This window comes from Polypterus senegalus, chromosome 4 (assembly GCF_016835505.1).
Source record: "Polypterus senegalus isolate Bchr_013 chromosome 4, ASM1683550v1, whole genome shotgun sequence".
Lineage (NCBI taxonomy): Eukaryota > Metazoa > Chordata > Cladistia > Polypteriformes > Polypteridae > Polypterus > Polypterus senegalus.
The window spans coordinates 4,729,563-4,749,426 of NC_053157.1; the positions used below are offsets into that span (position 1 = coordinate 4,729,563).

The 19,864-nt window shown below is 42.4% G+C and overlaps 1 protein-coding gene across 7 annotated transcripts in view; it reads right to left on the reverse strand.

Annotated features, from left to right (window-relative positions):
• inpp4b (inositol polyphosphate-4-phosphatase type II B) overlaps positions 1 to 17,616 on the reverse strand; it is a 506,601-nt gene extending 488,985 nt beyond the window's left edge. For 5 of the 7 annotated variants that reach the window (XR_005633279.1, XR_005633278.1, XR_005633277.1 and 2 more), the window contains exons 1-3: positions 17,288 to 17,615; positions 16,850 to 17,045; positions 2,107 to 2,151 (exon numbers count right to left, since the gene is read on the reverse strand). Coding sequence is in view for 4 of the 7 variants with exons in the window: in XM_039750186.1 (XP_039606120.1) it covers positions 2,107 to 2,151; positions 16,850 to 16,907 (103 nt within the window). In the remaining 3 variants the exon portion in view is untranslated. Of the gene's footprint in view, positions 1 to 2,106; positions 2,152 to 16,849; positions 17,046 to 17,287 lie in introns of all 7 variants that reach the window. The other 2 variants (XM_039750184.1, XM_039750183.1) reach the window with 2 other exon arrangements.
• Positions 17,617 to 19,864: the final 2,248 nt, after the last annotated feature.

Here is a 19,864-nt window from a genome sequence, read left to right on the forward strand (position 1 = left end):
CGATCATTTAAAAGGACCACCCACTATATAAGAGAGAGTGCTTGTCATTAAATGACAGTGACTATCCATTACACAAATAATCATCTTGCAGTTAAGTGCAGGCGCAAGTGTTATTCAATTAGGGGGACCATCATCATCATCATTAAATTAAAGTGATTGCCCACTGTATAAATATTTTTAAGTTTAGGGGACTGCATACTATACAAGAATACCTGACATTAAATTAAAAGCATTTTTGTTATTCAATACTCACTCAGTCAGTTTAAGGCACCGCCCACTACACATGAGTGCTGTCGTTCAATTGGAGGAATCAGATCATATGCAAGAATGATTTTTACTTCATTAAAAGGCCCAATCACCATGCAGTAACATTTGTCATTCATTTAATAGGACTGCCCACTATTAAATGAAAGTGACCACCCATTACACAAATTATTATTATTTAGTTAAGTGCAGACGCAAGTGTCACTCAACTACAGGAACCCCCCACTGCACCAAAAAGTTTTAAGTATTTAATAGCACTGCCCACTGCTCACATTTGCCCTTCATTAAATTAAAGTGATGGCCCACTGCATAAATCCTGAGAAGTTTAGAGGACTGCATACTACAGAAGAATGCCAATAAAATTAAAACCACCACCCATTGCCCAAGAATATCTGTCATTCAATAAGAGGGACCGCCCACTTCACAAGAAAGCTTGTTCAATTAAGAGCACCACCCACTCCACAAGTAAGATGTTCATTTAATTAGAGGGACTGCCCACTACATAAGTGTGCCGTTCATTCAATTAGAGGCACTGCCCACTACACTGTCATTCAGTTAGTGACACCGCCCACTTCACAAGTACCTGAGTCATTCAATTAGAGGCAACGCCCATTACACAAGTATACCTGTCATTCAGTTAGAGGTACCGCCCACTACATAAGTGTGCTGTTCATTCAATTAGGTGGACCACCCATTAAACAAGTATGATGTTTATTTAATTAGTAGGACCGCCAACTACATAAGTGTGCTATTCATTCAATTAGAGGCTCCGCCCACTACATAAGAATGCTTGTTCAATTAAGAGCACCACCCTCGTCACAAGTATGTTGTTCATTCAATTAGAGGGTCTGCCCACCACAAAAGTATGATGTTCATTTAATTAGAGGGACTGCCCACTACATAAGTGTGCCGTTTATTCAGTTAGATGGACCACCAATTACACAAGTATGATGTGTATTTAATTAGTGGGACCGCCAACTACATAAGTATGTCATTCAATCAATTAGAGGGACCACCCTCGTCACAAGTATGTCGATCATTCAATTAGACGGACCACCCACTACTCAAGTATACTATTCATTCAATTAAAGGGTTCGCCCACCACAAAAGTATGATGTTCATTTAATTAGAAGGACCGCCCACTACACAAGTCTGTTGTTCATTCAGTTAGATGGACCACCCACTACACAAGTATGCCTGTCATTCAGTCAGAAGCACCGCCCACTACACGTCATTCCATTAGAGGCACTGCCCACTACACAAATATGCCTATCATTCAGTTAGGGGGGACTATGAAGCACATGTGTATGATGAGGGGGCCAACACAAGGATAAGCCAGAGAGGGCTGCACTGCCTCGGACCTCCATGTCCACACCCGCCCTTAGAGTGGAGGAGGAGACTCCAGAAGAGCCCGCCTACATTCCCTCATTCACACCCTGTGACTCCTCCCGTTTTGTCAACAAAACCTAAAAATAAGCATTAACAGGTAGCACTCATCATTCAATGGACCAGAACTCTGAAGGACTGTTGACTCGGCAGAGGGCTTTCTGAAGCTTTCCTTTGTCACTGAAGGAGGGCTTTCCAATCAAAGACCCCCAACTCTTTTCTCACCTCACTCCTTTGCCTATAATTGCATGTGGTTGGTGCTAACTAAGCAGCATATAAAACTCCAACAAGGCAGTTGCTTCTGTTTTTACAGTCAACCTCGATAGCAAAGAGAACCACCAAGCCATCTTCTTCACGCGGTGCCTATCATCTCACGCAATACGGCAACACCTTACGTGGAAAGTCCGGCTTTACTTCCGAAAATCAAACGAGAATGGGAGGAAGAAAAGATCTTACCGAGGCTGAACTCCAGCCTAGGAAGTTTTGGAATCATCACTGCGCCTGTGGGGAAAGAACACAAAAGTAAAACACATCAGTCAACAGACATTATTCATTAAAAAAACAATATGCAAATAATAAAATGAGATCTTCCATCAACAGACTTCTGTCCTGAATTTCTCAAAGGTAGGCAGGCATATGGAAGCAAAAATGACAAAACCTTCTCAATCTGCTTGAATCCAAGGCAGGGTCTTGAGGGCTGGAGCCTCTGCTAAGAAGCTTTGCTCTATTTGCATAAATCATTGATCCAGAAGTACTCTCCTCAACTTGTGAGCATTCATTAAATAACCAATAGAAAAAATACAAGGTGGCGCAGTGGTTAGCGGTTAATATGCCAATGATCATCTGGGCCATTCCCCGGTGGGTTGTGCATGTTCTACTTGTGTCTGAGTGGGCTTTTCTTCTGTATTGAGGGATTCCTCAGACATCCATAAAATGTGCCTGGTAAGGTAATTAACAATGTTAAATTGGCATATGTTTGAGTGGGGGTGGACACTGCAATGGGCTGACTTATGCACAGTCCTATCAAGACAGTCACCGCCCCCCCCCCATGCCCCCCAGGGACACTCAAATGAGTTAAGCCAGTCTGAGAACTTTACAGTGGATTCACTTTCTGTACACTTTATTGTGTTGTAGATTTCCTTTGAAACTGATACATCTGCCATTTTTGCCCATCAATCTACACTCAATAACCCATAAGACAAAGTAAAGAAATATTTACAAATATATTTAAGATCACAAACTAAAATCTTTCCTTCCCAAAAGTATTCCCAAACATAACTCAATACATTAGAGAAGCTTCTTTGGCAGTTTTGACTTTTCTTAAGTGAAGTCTCTACGAGCTTTGCACACCTGGATTTAGCCAGTTTATCCAATTCTTCCTGGCAGATTCCCCTCAGCAGCAGCAGCAATGAAAATGACTTCTTATTGGATTTTACAGTTTGAAGCATCATACATCAGAAGCAAGCAAGGAAGTGCCAGTTTACATTTGTAAAATTGATCTTTTGTCACACGTACACTCCTGGGGAGCCACCATGCTGGCTGTGAGGTGGTAAGCATAACCACGCTGGGATGGATGGCGCTCTTGCTAACCATACCTTCTCTTTCAGCCTCAGGCCAGAGAAGACGATCACTGCGGGAGCCTAGCTCCGCCCACATTGCCCAGCGGTGGCCACACCTCTTCTGTCCCAGATGATATAAAAGGGGGCGGTACCCCAAGCAAGGTGTCACTTGTGATCTCATGGACACCGAGGACAGAGCCTCCCATGGAAGCTAACAGAGAGACTGGCTGAGCTTATTTACTTTGTTTTGTGCTATGAGCTCTGCTTTCTTTTTAGTTTATGAACTTAATAAAAGGGGTAGCCCAGTTAGTGCCCTAAAACTCATTATTATTATTATTATTATTATTATTAGGATTGTCTTGGCTATATTTTTTAAATCAATGGCATTTTGATTAAATAAAAGCAATCAATTTGTATAAAAATATGAACATTGCTGGGCGATTCCAAACTTTTGAACTCTAGCGTATATGCTGTAAATTATCATTCTAAATTATAACGAATATCACACTCACTGACCAATTTCCTAGGACCACAATACTAATCCTCCTTTTTCCTCTTCCCCCAGTTGTTCCCGGCGTGAATTCCACAAGATGTCGGAAAAGTTCCCTTGAGGTTCTGCTCCTTTGCTTGTCACACAATTTCTGCACATTTGTCTCCCGTTCCTGCACCTCTCGAACTTGTCCCACGTGATCTGTCCAGATGTGAAGACCACTGAACTCCACGTCAAGTTCATGAAGCTAGTTAGCTTTGTGGCAATAGGGCATTGTCACGCCGGGAGTAGACATTAGAAGGTGGGTCGGTTGTGATGGTCAGCAGCAACACTCAGATAGACTGTGGCAGTTAAACGTTGACTGATTGGTATCAACAGGGCCACAGTGTGCCAAGAACACCACCATTCACCACACCATTAGAGCATCGCCAGTCCAGACTGTTGCCACAAGGCAGGTGGAGTGCATGGATTCCTGCTGTTGACCCCAACATCTGTGTGCCTTGAGATTCATCAAACCAGGCTACGCTTCTCCAGTCTTCAGCTGTCCAGTGTTTGGTGAGCCTGAGCTCACTGCAGCTTCACCCTTCTGTTTATGGTTGACACGAGTGAAACCCAACGTGGTCTTCTACTGTTGTAGCCCACCTGCCTCAAAGCTGGACATGCTGTGCATTCTGAGATGCTTTTCTGATTGATTGATTGATTGATTGATTTTCTGCTCACCACAGTTGGTCACCCGAGTTCCTGTGGCCTTTCTGTCACTTTGAACCAGTATGGCCATCCTCCTCTGACCTCTCTTGTCAACAGAACTGCCAGTCACCGGAGGTTCTGATTAAACTCTACAGACTGTTGTGAGTGCAAAAATCCCAGGAGATCAGCAGTTCCAGAAATGCCCACATTGTCCCATCTGGCACCATCAATAACGTCACAGTCCAAATCACTCAAGTCCCATTTTAATTTCTCTATTTTGGTGTTTTGATGTCAGCATGAACTGAAGCTCCTGACCTGAACCTGCAGGACTTGATACATTGTGTTGCTGTCACGTGATTGGCTGATTAGATAACTGTATGGATAAGCAGGTGTGCAGGTGGTCCTAATCACTTCCTCAAAGAGTGAAAAAAAAAAAAAACAAGGAATTCTGCGGAATTTTACTGAATTGAACTTCCGGACCTTCAGCATGAGAAAGGCGCTATATACATAAAATGTATTATTGTTATTATTATTATTATTATTTACTTATTTCACTTCAATTCCACTTTGCTGCCCGTAGTTTCATTTTTTAAATTTAGTTCCATATATTTGCATGAACTGTACTGATGATTTTCTTGTGAGTTGACCCCAACTGTGCCATAAGCAGCTACAGCTTCTTGCAGGACATACTAATGGAGCGCAGATCTATTCAGTTTAAAGGGATAGCAAATCCATCCAAGACACTTCTTATTCATATACTTGTTAGTCTTCCCATCCATCCATCCATTATCCAACCCGCTATATCCTAACCACAGGGTCACGGGAGTCTGCTGGAGCCAATCCCAGCCAACACAGGGTGCAAGGCAGGAAACAAACCCTGGGCAGGGTGCCAGCCCACCACAGGGCACACACACACACACACACACACATACACATACACACCAAGCACACACTAGGGTCGCCAATGCACCTGACCTGCATGTCTTTGGACTGTGGGAGGAAACCCACACAGACACGGGGAGAACATGCAAACTCCACGGAGGGAGGACCCAGGAAGCAAACCCAGGTCTCCTAACTGCAAGGCAGCAGTGCTACCCACTGCGCCACCATGCCGCCCTTGTTAGTCTTCCCATCACTCTTAATTAAAAATGATACTTTTATATTCATTATATGTATTTCTGTAGAGCACATATATATAAGTACATATATATTTATAAGCCATACAGATCCATTTGTTAAATATAAGAATTACAAATATAGCACGTTATGGCAAACGGCTCCTACAGGTATTTAGGTGGGCTAATGTGACCGTCAGAGATGTCTGCAAGTTATCAACAATGACACATATTGGTTGGCATCCCAGCTGGGATGGATGGTTCCTTACCCGGATGGGAGGCCTTTTGCAATTGATGAATGGACGGATGAAAGCAGCCATCTGGGGGCCACATATACCCCCAATGGGACAGGTGGCAGCATCCCTCTGGTGGATCTCCCATGTGCACACCTGCAGGGCTGCATGCGAGTTGTAGTCCAAATAGGATTCCCTGCTGGGTTTCTAGGGAGCCAGCAGGGGGAGCTGCAGGAAGGAGCGCTCCTCATTGTAGAGAGGGTCCACCTGACCCAGAAGTGGCACCAGTGGTGGCACCAGAGGAACTACCAGGTCTGGTTTAATAAAAGAAGCCACTCCACGTCACCCTTTTTTGAGTTGGGGTCGGGAGTGGAGGATGGACAACCTGGGACGAGTGGAGAAGAAAAGGAAAGGAGAAGAGAAGAAAGGAAGGTGTTGTGAGACCCATGAAGCCTAAATCCTGTAAAATGCCCAGTTTTCCAGGTGAAACTGTCAGTGCCCATTTAACTCTGAATGATCTGGCTGGGCTTTGCCTTCTCTTGTCTCATTCTGTGTCGAGTGCCCGTAACAATGCCACCACTACCTGCTCACTGTGCCAGTCCACCGCCAGGCACTCACACACTGTCATGCGCCAGTTTACGCACATTTTGAAATCTGTGTACGCCAACTGAGACAAAAGACATGCCCATTGGGTTAATTTCTATTAATACATAAAATAATATTTGCGTGAAAAAGTAAGTGCACCCCCTGATTTTACTCTGCTAATTAACCCTATGTGGTCTTGTCATCTTCAGGTGAAGGTGTCTAACATGACCAACATCAGGCCACATTTACATGTTGTAGTTCATTGTATAATTTCAATAATGAGAAATGCAAACTTCACATATGGAACAAGTAAGCCCACCTCTCTGTTTCTCACTATCTCAAAAGAGAATCAGGTGCCAATGACTGGGGGTCTTGCCTGACCCTGTCCTATGGAAACCTCAGACACTTAGTGTGGTTCAGAATGTGTTGTTTATCCCCATGCTGTGACCCAAAGAGCTCTCTGAGGTCTTCAGAAAGAAGCTTCTAGATGCCGAGGATCCCAGGATGGGGTTTCAAATTGAAAATCCGCCATTCCAGCATCCAAAAGATCATCTACAAGTGGATAAGATTTCAAGCCACTGCCAACTTGCTCCAGTAAGTTCAGCCTGAGATCAGAATATGAAATTCTGAAAGGAGTCTACAAGAAGCATGAAAAGGAGGAAACCTGAGCCAGGCTGGGCAGATGGGGTGAGAAGACCACCTCTACCAGGCCCACTGTGACCATCCATCCATCGCTGGGCACTCACACACCTTCACTCGCACCTTTTTGAAATCTGTGTATGCCAACTGAGAGTCATGAGGAGCCAAAGCCGATCCTGACCAAGGCAGCAGTCACCCCCAGGATGAGATGCCAGTCCATTGCTGGGCACACACCCTCACCATCAGTGGGACAGGGAAACAAATGCCTGCGATTTGAACCCGTGTCCTTTGCAATCCCTTAATGAGGCAGTTTCCTTCGTTTTCACTTTTCGGAGGCTGATTTTTATTTCAGCCATCATTATAAAAAAAAAAAAGCCAGGATGCCTCACCAAGGAGGCTGCCAAACCGAAATTAACCTTTTATTCATTTTTAAATCCTTTATTGCATATTTTATAAGTTAATATGGCTGCATTATGAAATCACACATAACAGAAACACATCATAAGTCCTACAAAGTTATAAAGAATGTGCAACCTGCATGGCTTTAAAAACCACATTTCCAGAACCGGATTTAATCAAAAGCCTTTCCGTAATTTCAATCGAAACCCCAGCAGTTGGTGAGATCCGTGGGTCTGGGATTCGAATTGGATTTCCAGCAGGAGAATCCCATGGAAATTGTTCCAAATCCCTTTAGGATTTTACCTCTGGATGGATGGCTGTTTTTTTAAAGTTATTAATGACGAACAGGAGGGCAGAAAGGTGGCTCAGTGGTTAGAGTGGCAGCAGTGAACCCCCTCCGGACCACCCAAACCCCCCTCCAGACCCCCCAAGGGCCCCAGGTTCAAATATTTATGTGTGGCGGTTGCATGTTCTTCCAAAGATATGCCTGTTGGATTAATTTATATTAATACATAAAATAATATTTGTGTGAAAAAGGAAAGGAGAAGGGAAGAAGAGAAAAAGGATTTGGATTGGTGTTGTGAGACCCGTCAAGCTCAAATCCTATTAAATGCCCAGTTTTCCAGCTGAAAATGCCAGTGCCCATTTAACTCTGAATGATCTTGCTGGGCTTTGCCTTCTCTTCTCTCATTCTGTGTCGAGTGCCCGTGACAATGCCACTGCTACCCGCCAACTGTGCCAGTCTGTCACTGGGCACTCACACACCTTTCAACTCGCACATTTTGGAATCTACATATGCCAATGGAGACAAAGACATGTCTGTTGGATTCATTTATATTAAAATATAAAGTTGTATTGGTTTAGAACTTTGTGTGAAAAAGTAAGTGCACCCCCTGATTTTACTTTGTTAATTAACCCTATGTGGTCCTGTCATCTACAGATAAAGGTGTCTAACATAACCAACACCAGGCCACATTTACATGTTGTAGTTCATTGTATAAATTCAATAATGAGAAATGCACACTTCACATATGGAACAAGTAAGCGCACCTCTCCATTTCTCACCATCTCAAAAGAGAATCTATGTGTGTGTGTGTGTGTGTGTGTGACTTACAAATGAATTGCCGTCCGCTCTTTGGTGGTCCCTGCTTTACACACCGTGGTGCCAAGGTGGGCTCAGGCTTCTTCCCAAAGACCGTAAATTAGTGGCCATTTCTTTCTTTTTTCTCTCTCCAGGGTCTCCATTCTTCCAGCTGACTTCTCAAACATATACACGCTTGCTTGATTATCATCTCAGTATTCTTGAAGGGACACTCAGTCCAGTCCGGGGCTCATTCCTGCCTTGCCCTTGCTGCTGGATGGGGTGGCTCCAGCTTCCTGTACCCCTGAGACTGGATTAGGCAGCTTTGGAAAATAAAGATATGGAAGCAAGTGCTAGTCATCAGGGGTGTAGGCAGGAGTTATTGACATGGATCAAAATCCCACCAGTGATCATAGTTAGAACTAGTCAGGACCCCAAAATCCCCCCCTAGCCATATGACTGTGAGCCCAGGCAATGCTATCAGACCACACATCGGCCACCATTCCACAGCCCAGACTTTCCTTGCTAACATAGAAGCTGTCATTTACAATCCCTAACCCGCCCCCCTTACTGAAGATGCACAGATCGGTCATCATTTGCTTAATTTCAGAGCCATGTTTGAACAGGCAAGTCGGCTGTTCTTTGTGGTCGCTTGAAAGGCACCCTAGAGGGGTAATCAATAATGAATCAAATTATGTTCCACTCTCTTGGAAAATTCCGTTTTTTTTTTCCATTTCAGTGTGCCCTTACAGAAATTGAGATGACTTTCCCCTCCGTATGGCTAATTCGACTCGTTTTATATAGCGTCCCTACACGTGTCCTTACTGAGAAGTGACTTCGTGTGTTCCGCGTCTCGGCGTTGACGGCCGCACTCCGCTAACATCGCCGCCTTCTGCTCTCTGCTGCCCTCTGCTGGACAACACAAAGTTTGTCAACAACTCCGCGCGCCGCACTGGAAACCGCAAACGTGCCGCGGCAGGACGAGTGACCTTGGAGATGCAAGGACTGGGCAGCAATCGCGCCGGGCAACAAGAGTGTCCACAGCGCCCCATTTCAGATGCTGATTAAAGGCGTTTTAAGGTTCAACGTATTTACAGTCTTACTGCAGTTAAAGGGGGCAGCTCGAATCAATCGGGGTCGGAAAACGAAGCAGGCGGGCACGTAGAGGCGTGAGAGCCGCCATCTGTCTGTAAGATGACAGGCCAGTCACCGAAACAGAAGAGCTAACCGTCACAATCTGCAGTTAGTATATAGCGCCTTTCCTGAGGAGATCATCCAACAAAAAATGTCCTCTACTTCGATATGACCATGCCTTAGACTTCTTTTTGTCATTTGGGAGACAGATAGATGTGAAAGGCACTATATAACTGACAAATACCCAAACATGAAAGGCACTATATAACATATAGATAAAAAGATGTGTAAGGCACTATATAACAAATAGAGAAATAGATAGGAAAGGTGCAATAAAACAGACAGACAGATGGGAATGGCACTATATAACAAATGGATGAAGGCGAAAGGCACTATATAGCCGAGAAGTGAAATGTGACAAATAAGAAAATAAAAATATAATATAGACATGTGAACGTCATTATATAAGAAATAGACAGATGTTAAAGGCACTATATAACAGAAAGATAAACAGATGTGAAAGGCTCTATATAACAAATAGAGACAGAGTTGTGAAAGGAACAATATAACAGATAGACAAATGCAAAAGGCACCATATAACATAAATAGATGTGAATGGCGATATATAACAGATAGATAGATACACAGACTGATATGAATGGCGCTATTCAGCAAATAGATAAACAGGTCTGAAAGGCACTATATGATAATTAGAAAGAAAGCTAGATATGAAAGGCAGTATATAAAAGATCGATAGGCAAATATGAAAGGCTAGATAGATAGATAGATAGATAGATAGATAGATAGATAGATAGATAGATAGATGTGAAAGGCACTATATAATAGATAGATAGATAGATAGATAGATAGATAGATAGATAGATGTGAAAGGCGCTATATAATAGATAGATAGATAGATAGATAGATAGATAGATAGATAGATAGATAGATGTGAAAGGCGCTATATAATAGATAGATAGATAGATGTGAAAGGCACTATATAATAGATAGATAGATAGATAGATAGATAGATAGATAGATAGATAGATGTGAAAGGCACTATATAATAGATAGATAGATAGATAGATAGATAGATAGATAGATAGATAGATAGATAGATAGATGTGAAAGGCACTATATAATAGATAGATAAATAGATAGATAGATAGATAGATGTGAAAGGCACTATATAATAGATAGATAGATAGATAGATAGATAGATAGATAGATAGATAGATAGATAGATGTGAAAGGCACTATGTATGGGCACAGTCTGTCATTAATGTGGGCAGGTTTTCAGGGTACTGTGAGGAAGGATGTAGTTGCTGCACAGCCATATGTTTTTGACTCACACCATTAAAGAGCAAAGTAATAGTGTGGAGTGGCAGACCTCCATGGCTGTGCTCCGCTGATGAACCAATCAAATTGCACACACCTGCTGTTGTTTAGCACCCTTTACATGACACGTGTTTGGTGGCCCGCCCACTCGTTGGTGTCTTTCTTGACACGGCCATTTCCAGGTGTACCTTGTTGTCATGACACCTTCTTTCAGTGAGGTTAACATTAGGGTTGTGGGAGGAGTTGTGTTAATCAGGAATAATGATGACTATTGAGTGGGTGTGTCTGGAAGTGGGCGTGTCCTGTGTGTGCTAACCCGAACCTCACCAGAGCCTTTTGGGAGTTTTCACTGTGTAAACCAAGTGAGTCAAACATGTAATGCTGTTCAGTGGAGATGCTGAATCGCTGTGCTCTGCAGGTCACTTCTCTGGCAGAGAGTCACAAAAAAACCCTAGTGGCACCTTTAGCCCCACCTCAGACCACACCCCTTGCGGTCCTTGGTTATGAAAAACAAGTCAGTGTTCATTTGGAATCAACCTGGCTAGAAGGCACTTCACTATACAGAATTATATATGTAAATATTTTACATTCTTTGCAAACTTATTAAGAAATCAGTTGCTGTATGCAGAACGTGTATTGCCTTACAAATATAGCGCCTCTGCTCTTCTGATACAGCAGTAATCACTCACCATGAGTCAGCAGTAACAGAACATGACATGACAGTCTCACATCTGTGTATGGTAATTTAGGGCTGCAGCAGTAAGACAGGAATCAGGCTTGGATTGGAGGTCAGTCTGTCACATGGTATGCTCATGGACACGCCCACCCCCACATGGGGCCGGCTCACCTAGCACACGTGTCACTGGGTCTTATTGTGTTATGTAAGTATTGTTATGATTGTATTATTATCTGGATTATGTAAGCTTACATTTTTTTTCTTCTAATATTTTTGCATTCCATTTTATTTATTTGTTTTCTGTAATTAGAATTGTATTCTCTCTTTAACCCCTTGTAAAGTTCTTTGAGCTAAATATTCTGCATGAAGATGTAGTATAGAAATAAATGTTGTGGCTGTGTTTGGGAATACTAAGGGAAAACAGGGAGACCCCACAGAGAAGAAGCTGCAGACCCCACTCGGACCACTGATGGTGGATCCATAAGGCGCTAAGCACTGTGCCACTGAGCTGCACCAGACGTTTGAATCTTTACCTCCATCAAACAGAACATTTAAATGACCACAATGTACGAGTGGGGTGAAAATGTCCAAATTGAGAAAGATGTTTCACCAGCAAATATTTTAATATTTTTATTTACTTCTTTGGCTGATGTCTCAATCCAAGGTGACTTACAATCAGGTCCATTTCTTTTGTTTTTTCCACAAGGAGATCAAGCAGGTAAAGCAAATTCCTCAGAGACACACAGGGACGTCAGTGGTGGGATTTGAACCCACAACCTTAGAATCTGAAGTACAACATCGCACTGACTATAAAGAGTATAGTTAGCAAATGTACTTTATGAGTGTGTATATATATATATATATATATATATATATATATATATATATATATATATACTGTATAGAGAGAGAGAGAGAGAGAGAGAGAGAGAGAGAGAGAGAGAGAGATATGTGTGTGTTCACCCTCTGATGAGCTGGCACCATGTCACAGGGTTGTTCCTTCCTGGTGCCTGATGCTGGTCAGGGTTGCCTCCACCTGCCCCGTGACCCTGCTCTAAGGAGGCATTTAAGAATATCGATGGATGGTGCAGACACAATACATGTCAGACGCTGAGCAAATGTCCAAGTGCTTTACTTAGAGGACAATGCAATTTATCCTAGAAATAACTATAAATACATAAAAATAAATAATTATTAAGCTATAAAGATGGGCTACTAAAATTGAACTGTTATTATTAGAAAAAGATTTGACAAATAAAATTATAATTATGCTATTCTAAGTTTACTGTATATTGTGCCTTTTTACATTAAATACCTTCTTTAGGCACTTAACAAGTATGGATAAGTAAAACACAAAAGTATCAACTGAACTGGACACCCTGTGGTGTGGAGACCACCATGTCACACTTAGGGCCGATGTCCTGTCAAAAGGCAGAATATAAAGATAGCTGCACCAGGCACTAACAAATACACAAGCAGAAACGAAAGGCAGTTTACAACAAATAGCTAGGTAGACCAAAGTGAAAGGCACTATATAATAGATAGATAGATAGATAGATAGATAGATAGATAGATAGATAGATAGATAGATATGAAAGGCACTATATAATAGATAGATAGATAGATAAATAGATAGATAGATAGATAGATAGATAGATAGATAGATAGATAGATAGATAGATAGATAGATAGATAGAGGGGTGGCGCAGTGGATAGCGCTGCTGCCTCACAGTTAGGAAACCTGACTTTGCTTCCCAGGTCCTCCATGCATGTTTGCATGTTCTCCCCGTGTCTGCGTGGGTTTCCTCCGGGCACTCCGGTTTCCTCCCACAATCCAAAGACATGCAGGTTAGGTGGATTGGCGATTCTACATTGGCCCTAGTGTGTGCTTGGTGTGTGGGTGGGTTTGTGTGTGTCCTGTGGTGGGTTGGCACACTGCCCAGGATTGGTTCCTGCCTTGTGCCCTGTGTTGGCTGGGATTGGCTCCAGCAGACCCCCGTGACCCTATATTCGGATTCAGCGGGTTAGAAAATGGATGGATGGAAGGATTTCATTATGAATCTTAAGAATTACACACACATCAAGAACATGCCTATCCGCAGGTGTCATTATTTAAAGCACTGGCCCTGGTCTCACTGCTTGCACTATGATGGAGAGTTATATCTACATATATAGTGCCTTGGCAGAGTGGTGGCTTTGAGGCTACAGGGATCTGCACTGTCAATCGGAAGGTTGCCGGTTCAAATCCTGTAAATGCCACAAGTGACTCCACGCTGTTGGGCCCCTGAGCAAGACCCTTAACCTGCAATTAGTTGCTCTTGGGGGTGACATTAATCTGCACTCAGTCCTGTAAGCAGGTCCTGCATCTTGCAGGGAAAACATGGAGGGTGGTGGCAGGACTGGCACTCCAGCCACTGTTAGAAAAGCTCACAGTGTTCCAGTGTGGTGCTGAGGTGTCACCTGCTGCACTCGAGTCCCAGTCTGGGTGATTCGTGGTGTGGTGGGTGTGACAACGCACGGTCAGCGCACACTGCCAGCCTCTCTCTCTCTCTCTCTCTCTTTTTTCTTGACAAAGTAATTAGGTGCTGATTGGTGGGTTAGGCTCCAGCTGCCCTGTGACCATGAGATAGATATGAATATATGATGAAAATAAAACTTTTATAGAGACATAATATTCATATATAAAAGGAGGTCAACTAAAGAACCTCTAGTTTGTAATAAGTGTAGGATTCTTCATTTGATGTCTTTTTACATTTCTTATTAAGGCTGTGCAAGTCGATGAACCCCCTATAAGCAAGAATTTCCCTGTCCTTTGTGCATGTAACGATAAAAACCCCATAAGCGTGTCTACTGAGAAGTGTCCCCTAATAAATCAGCATAAATGAACATATAGCACCTGTTCGGTGCCAGACTGAGGACAGTATGGCACAACTGGTCTCCCTGACAGGATTTTCAATAAGAGGGAGCTCAGGCTCAGCTCACAATAGACGAAGAGCCAGTACAGCCAGGGCTGCGGTGTCCCCTGATAGAATATCTAATAAAGCTGGGAGAGGAAATGTGCTATAAATATTGTGAATGCTGAGATATGGCATGCCTTTACTGTTTTATTGCATATTCCGATTGGGGGGCTCAAAGCGCTTCATATCTACACAAGAAACATTTCCATTTACTTTTTGTACATTTTTTTAAAGCTCTGGGCCAGACCTCTCTTACTTCTTAAGAATGTTAGTATGTATACATCAATATAGGAGTATTGTGAAGATGGGTAAGGCTCTATATGAATAAAATGTACTACATACTGTATCTATCTGTATCTACAGTATATATTATATAATCACAGCAGAACATTTGGGCATCTTGGTGGTCAGCATTACTAAAGATTAGGTCTGTCACACAGATAACAGAATATGCAGTCAGCTGCTCAGACGTCTAAACTGGCATAAGTACAACAGATAAAGGGGGCAAGGTGGGCACCTGATGAGATAAACAACTCAGCCAGGGAATGTGTATTTTGTAAGGCCTATGTCAAAGCCACTCGACACTGCCCATATAACACTGGCATTTTTGTCTACCCTTGGTATGGACTGGCACTCCATCCAGACCAGGCACACACCCAATGCATGTTAGGACCTGAAACTGGATGAAGGGGCTTTGAGAACATTAGATAAACAGAGCTGAAAGGCACTCGGTGATAGGCCCTAATAAAAGATCAATAGTGAAACCTGAAACTCACCAAATACAATAATAGATGGATAAATAGAATGGAAAGCAACTCTATAAGAGATAGTGGGATTGGAAAGATGATAAACTGGGAGGACATTTTAGAATAGGCTTAAAAAGTAAAATGTAACTGAAGTCAAAAGGAACTACATAATACATTTGAAAGGCATTACATACAAGTCAGCTTTGAAAGGCACTATATGAGATATGTAAAGTATACGGTACATTTGGAAAGCATCGTATACTACATAGATAGATAGATGGAACTGAAAGGCACTATATAATAGATAGATAGATAAATATATAGTGAAAGGCACTATATTACAGATAGATAGAACTGAAAGGCACTATATAATAGATAGATAGTGAAAGGCACTATATTACAGATAGATAGATAGATAGATAGATAGATAGATAGATAGATAGATGTTAAAAGCTACATATATATCACATATGCAGTATGAAAGGAACTATATATGTGAATCTTAATATGTAACATATACATCTGGAAAATATCATATACTGTATTAGGTAGTTTTGGATGACAGTATAAAACAGATAAATGGATAGATCTGAAAGGCACTACATAACAGATATACAGGGTGGTCCAGATCTAATTATGCAGATCCAGATCGTCTGAATGACTTTGATTTATGCGGGCAGGATTCCAGTTCATGTCGTCAGTTCGCACACTTCTCGATGGTCCGGAATTTTTCGGGTGATTTTCTAGGTGATAAACTTAATAAGTTATAGCGTAATGAAAATTGTATAATTAGATCTGGACCACCCAATAGATTGATAGATGTGAAAGGCACTATATTATAGACAGAACTTTTTCTAGCTTGTGTTTTCTGTTTTTGTCTTCCTCTTCTCCAAAGCCTCCACGTCTTGACGGTTTTTAAACCGGTCTCTCCTTTTTTAAGTCTTTCATTATTGTTTTTCCCCACGACCATCCGAAGCCCCCCGACCCCAAAGCTCGTAGTACTTTAATTCTGCTAAATGCTCACTTTTTGTTATTTTCATTTGTTTATTTCCATTGTTATGTATCCAACGAGTGGACGAGAGTCGACTTCGGTCCTGCGCTCAGTTCTGCTTCAGATGTTGCGGCACACCGAACCTCGGAAATGCTAATGCGCCTCACAAGTAAGCGATTAGTGAGGTGCATAATCATAAATATTTTTTGGAACCCAATTCGAGCCGAGCTCTATTAGTGTTGGACAAATCTCGCCCAGGAGTCTAAATCACCACACAGATGTCCAAGTTCAAGCACCAGCACCAGGGCAGGACACGTTTAAACGCAACTCGCTGATCTGAAACGAGCGGGCTGGTGAGTGCCTGACCCGTGGTTGGTGGCTTGAATTTAGGAAATTAAACTGAAATTTAATTGACGTGAAATGGGTGCTCCCTACTAAAACAACAGTTGTGACATCAGACTATTGCAAACTGAAGGGACAAAGAGGCAGACGATGACATGGTCATCGGATGGATTATTAAATTAAAGGGGGGAGATGAACGAGAAGGAGAAGACGACTCGGACTCTCACCTGCCTGCGGTGTGTCAGCCTCTGGGACGCCTCGAGGTTCGCCTTCCTTGCTTTCCATCTCGAGCCGATCCGGCGGGTGGATTTCTCCCCGCAGCAGACCTTCGGAGTTTTGCCTCTAGCAGGGCTGCAATCCAGGATCTGGGTTTCGATTTAAGGAAGGCTTCCAGATAAAAAGCTGGCTCCCTGCACTCCAACTCTGCACACCGAGAATCATTTAAGATTTAAAAAAAAAAGAGAGAAGACGACCATGAGGACCAAATCAACACGTTCACAAACCCAAAGAAGGTAATACGGTGCCGGTGGAAGATCGGAACTGAGAAAGTGAGTGAGAGAGAGATAGAGCAAACGAGAGGGGGGCGGAGCCAGCAGCACGCAATTGATGCGCTCCACTCTCACACCAGCCCGTCTCCATCCGTCTTCTCCGACACCATCACGTACCCTGCTGTTCGCAAATCGACCCCTCTGGCTTTGCGTTCTGCCCGCAGCCCGGTCCAGGTGGCGCAGCCCTTTTCCTTTTCCCTTCCTCCTGTAATTAGAGCATTAAAAAGCGGCGAGGTGTCGTGAAGGAGGAAGCGGCTTCTCGTTGCAGTTCCTCTTCTTTTCTCAGCGGGCTCTGTGGATGGCCGGCTGTGCGATCAAGCGGCTTATCTGGAAGCTGTGGCGCTTTGCAGGAGATGACGGCGAATAAGGCCCCCAGCCGAAGGGCGCTTCCCTTTAAGTAGTCCGGTCCGTGCATGGCGAGACTGACCCAAAATGAAGAGCTGCCATTGCCGTGCGTCTAATGCGGCGTTGCTGTGTGACATGTTTTCCCCCCACCTCTTTTCTCGTAGGTGTCAACAGGTTGCCCTCCTGGCCCTTTGCTCATCACTAGCGGAGTCACTTCTGGCCCGGGCTCAAAAATAAATAAATAAATAAATAAAGGCCACATGCTACCGAAACGGTTGGGGGTAATGCAATTGCTGTTAATGGAGATCGGTCGATATTATATAGCGCCTTTCATTGCTCACACAAAGCAATTCGCGTGAAATCCATTTTTTATTATTCTTATCTGGCTGGCGCCTTTATCCAAGATGACTTACAACATTTAAGACTCACGCAGAACCTCAGGATCTGCGGTCCAATGCTTCAACCACTGTTAGTTTTAAACTACAGTTTTAAAGAGGTGATTTTTTTCAGCCAAGAAGACAGATTTGTATGCCTTTTTATCGCGTCTTTCTTATACGCCTTAAAATGCCAGGTGGCATGTTGGCAGAGCTTCTGGGTTCACATCCCAGTGTGGCTTGTGCTTGTTCTCCCTGTGTCCGCCCGCTGCTTCCTCCAGGTGCTCCGATTTCTTCTCCTGGTCCTGAGACATGCAGGTGAGGTGGATTAGCGATGCTTCTTTGGCCTCTAATGGAAGTCCGTGTTTTCGTCCAGTGATTGGCTGTCTAGGGTTTGTTCCTGCTTTGTGCCTGATGCCGGTGGGATCGGCGCCAGCCTTGCCGCCATTCTGCTGTGAATTAGTGAGTTAACAAAGTGGATGGATAGTACAGACTGATTTGAGAAAACTGAATAATAATTAATGTGCTCTACATACTTGACAATACAATTTACCTTAAGGCAACAATAAGGCACACACACACACATATATATAATTAAGTTGAAAAAGTACTTGTAAATATACTGTGCATGTGTGCTTGCCCTGTGATAGGCTGGCACCCTATCCACCATACCCGTTAAGAAAATGGATGGATGATCAGTATAGACAGCGTGCATTTTCTAACTCTTACACAGACCATTTTCTGCCTTTATATAGTGCCTTTCATAAGCACCTATCTATACAGCATACCTTTTCCAATTGTTATGCAGTCCATTTTCTATCCTTACATCTATTCTTAGCGTGCCTTTTCTAATTCTTATATAGTCTGTTTTCTATCTTTATAACTATATAGCGCCTTTCAACACAGCATGCCCTTTCCAATTGTTATACACTCCATTTTCTATTTTTATATCTGTTACATGTTGCTTTTCAGAATATTTATGGAGTATGCTTTTTCTAATTCTTATAGTCTACTATCTGTCCTTATACATATCTGTTATACAGTGCCTTTCAGAATTATTTATGCATGCAGTGTGCCTTTTCCAACTGTTATACTTTTCATTTTCTATGTTATATAGTGTTTTCAGAATTATATTTGTCTATCTATACAGAATCTTTTCTGGCTGTTATACAGTCCATGTTCTCTTTTTATACCTCCCTATTATATAGAACCTTTCCAAATATCCAACAATATAAAGTGACTTATCTTTATAGCTACCTATTGTATAGTGTCATTCAGAAATATTTATCTAACAATAGAGTGCCATTTTTATTATGCTGTCCATTATTTATCTTGATACCTCCATATCATATAGTGCCTTTAAGACTATTTATCTGTCTATACAGTAGCACAGTTCCATTTCGAACTCCTATATAGTCCATTTTGTCTCTTCATATCTCTATATTATATAGCGCCATTCAGAATTATTTATCTATCACTAGATTTTCTATCTCTATGCCTGCCTACTATATACAGTGGTGTATAAAATGCACTCAGGATAGATAAATAATTCTGAAAGATAGAAAATTGAGTGTATATTAGTTAGAAAAGGCATACATGTTATAAAAGGCATTATATAATGTGGAGGTATCAAGATAGAAAATACACTGTGTGCACAATTATTAGGCAAGTGAGTATTTTGACCATATCATCATTTTTAATGCGTATATTCCAACTCCAAGCTGTATTAACTTGAATGCTTATTGGATTTCAGCACGTCAGGTGATGTGTATTTGTGTAATGAGGGAGGGTGTGGCCTAAGGAGATCAACACCCTATATCAAGGTGTGCAGAATTATTAGGCAGCTAGTTTTCCTCAGGCAAAATGGGCCAAAAAAGAGATTTAACTGACTCTGAAAAGTCAAAAATTGTAAAAGTCTTTCAGAGGGATGCAGCACTTTTGGAATTGCTAAGATATTGGTGTGCGATCACAGAAC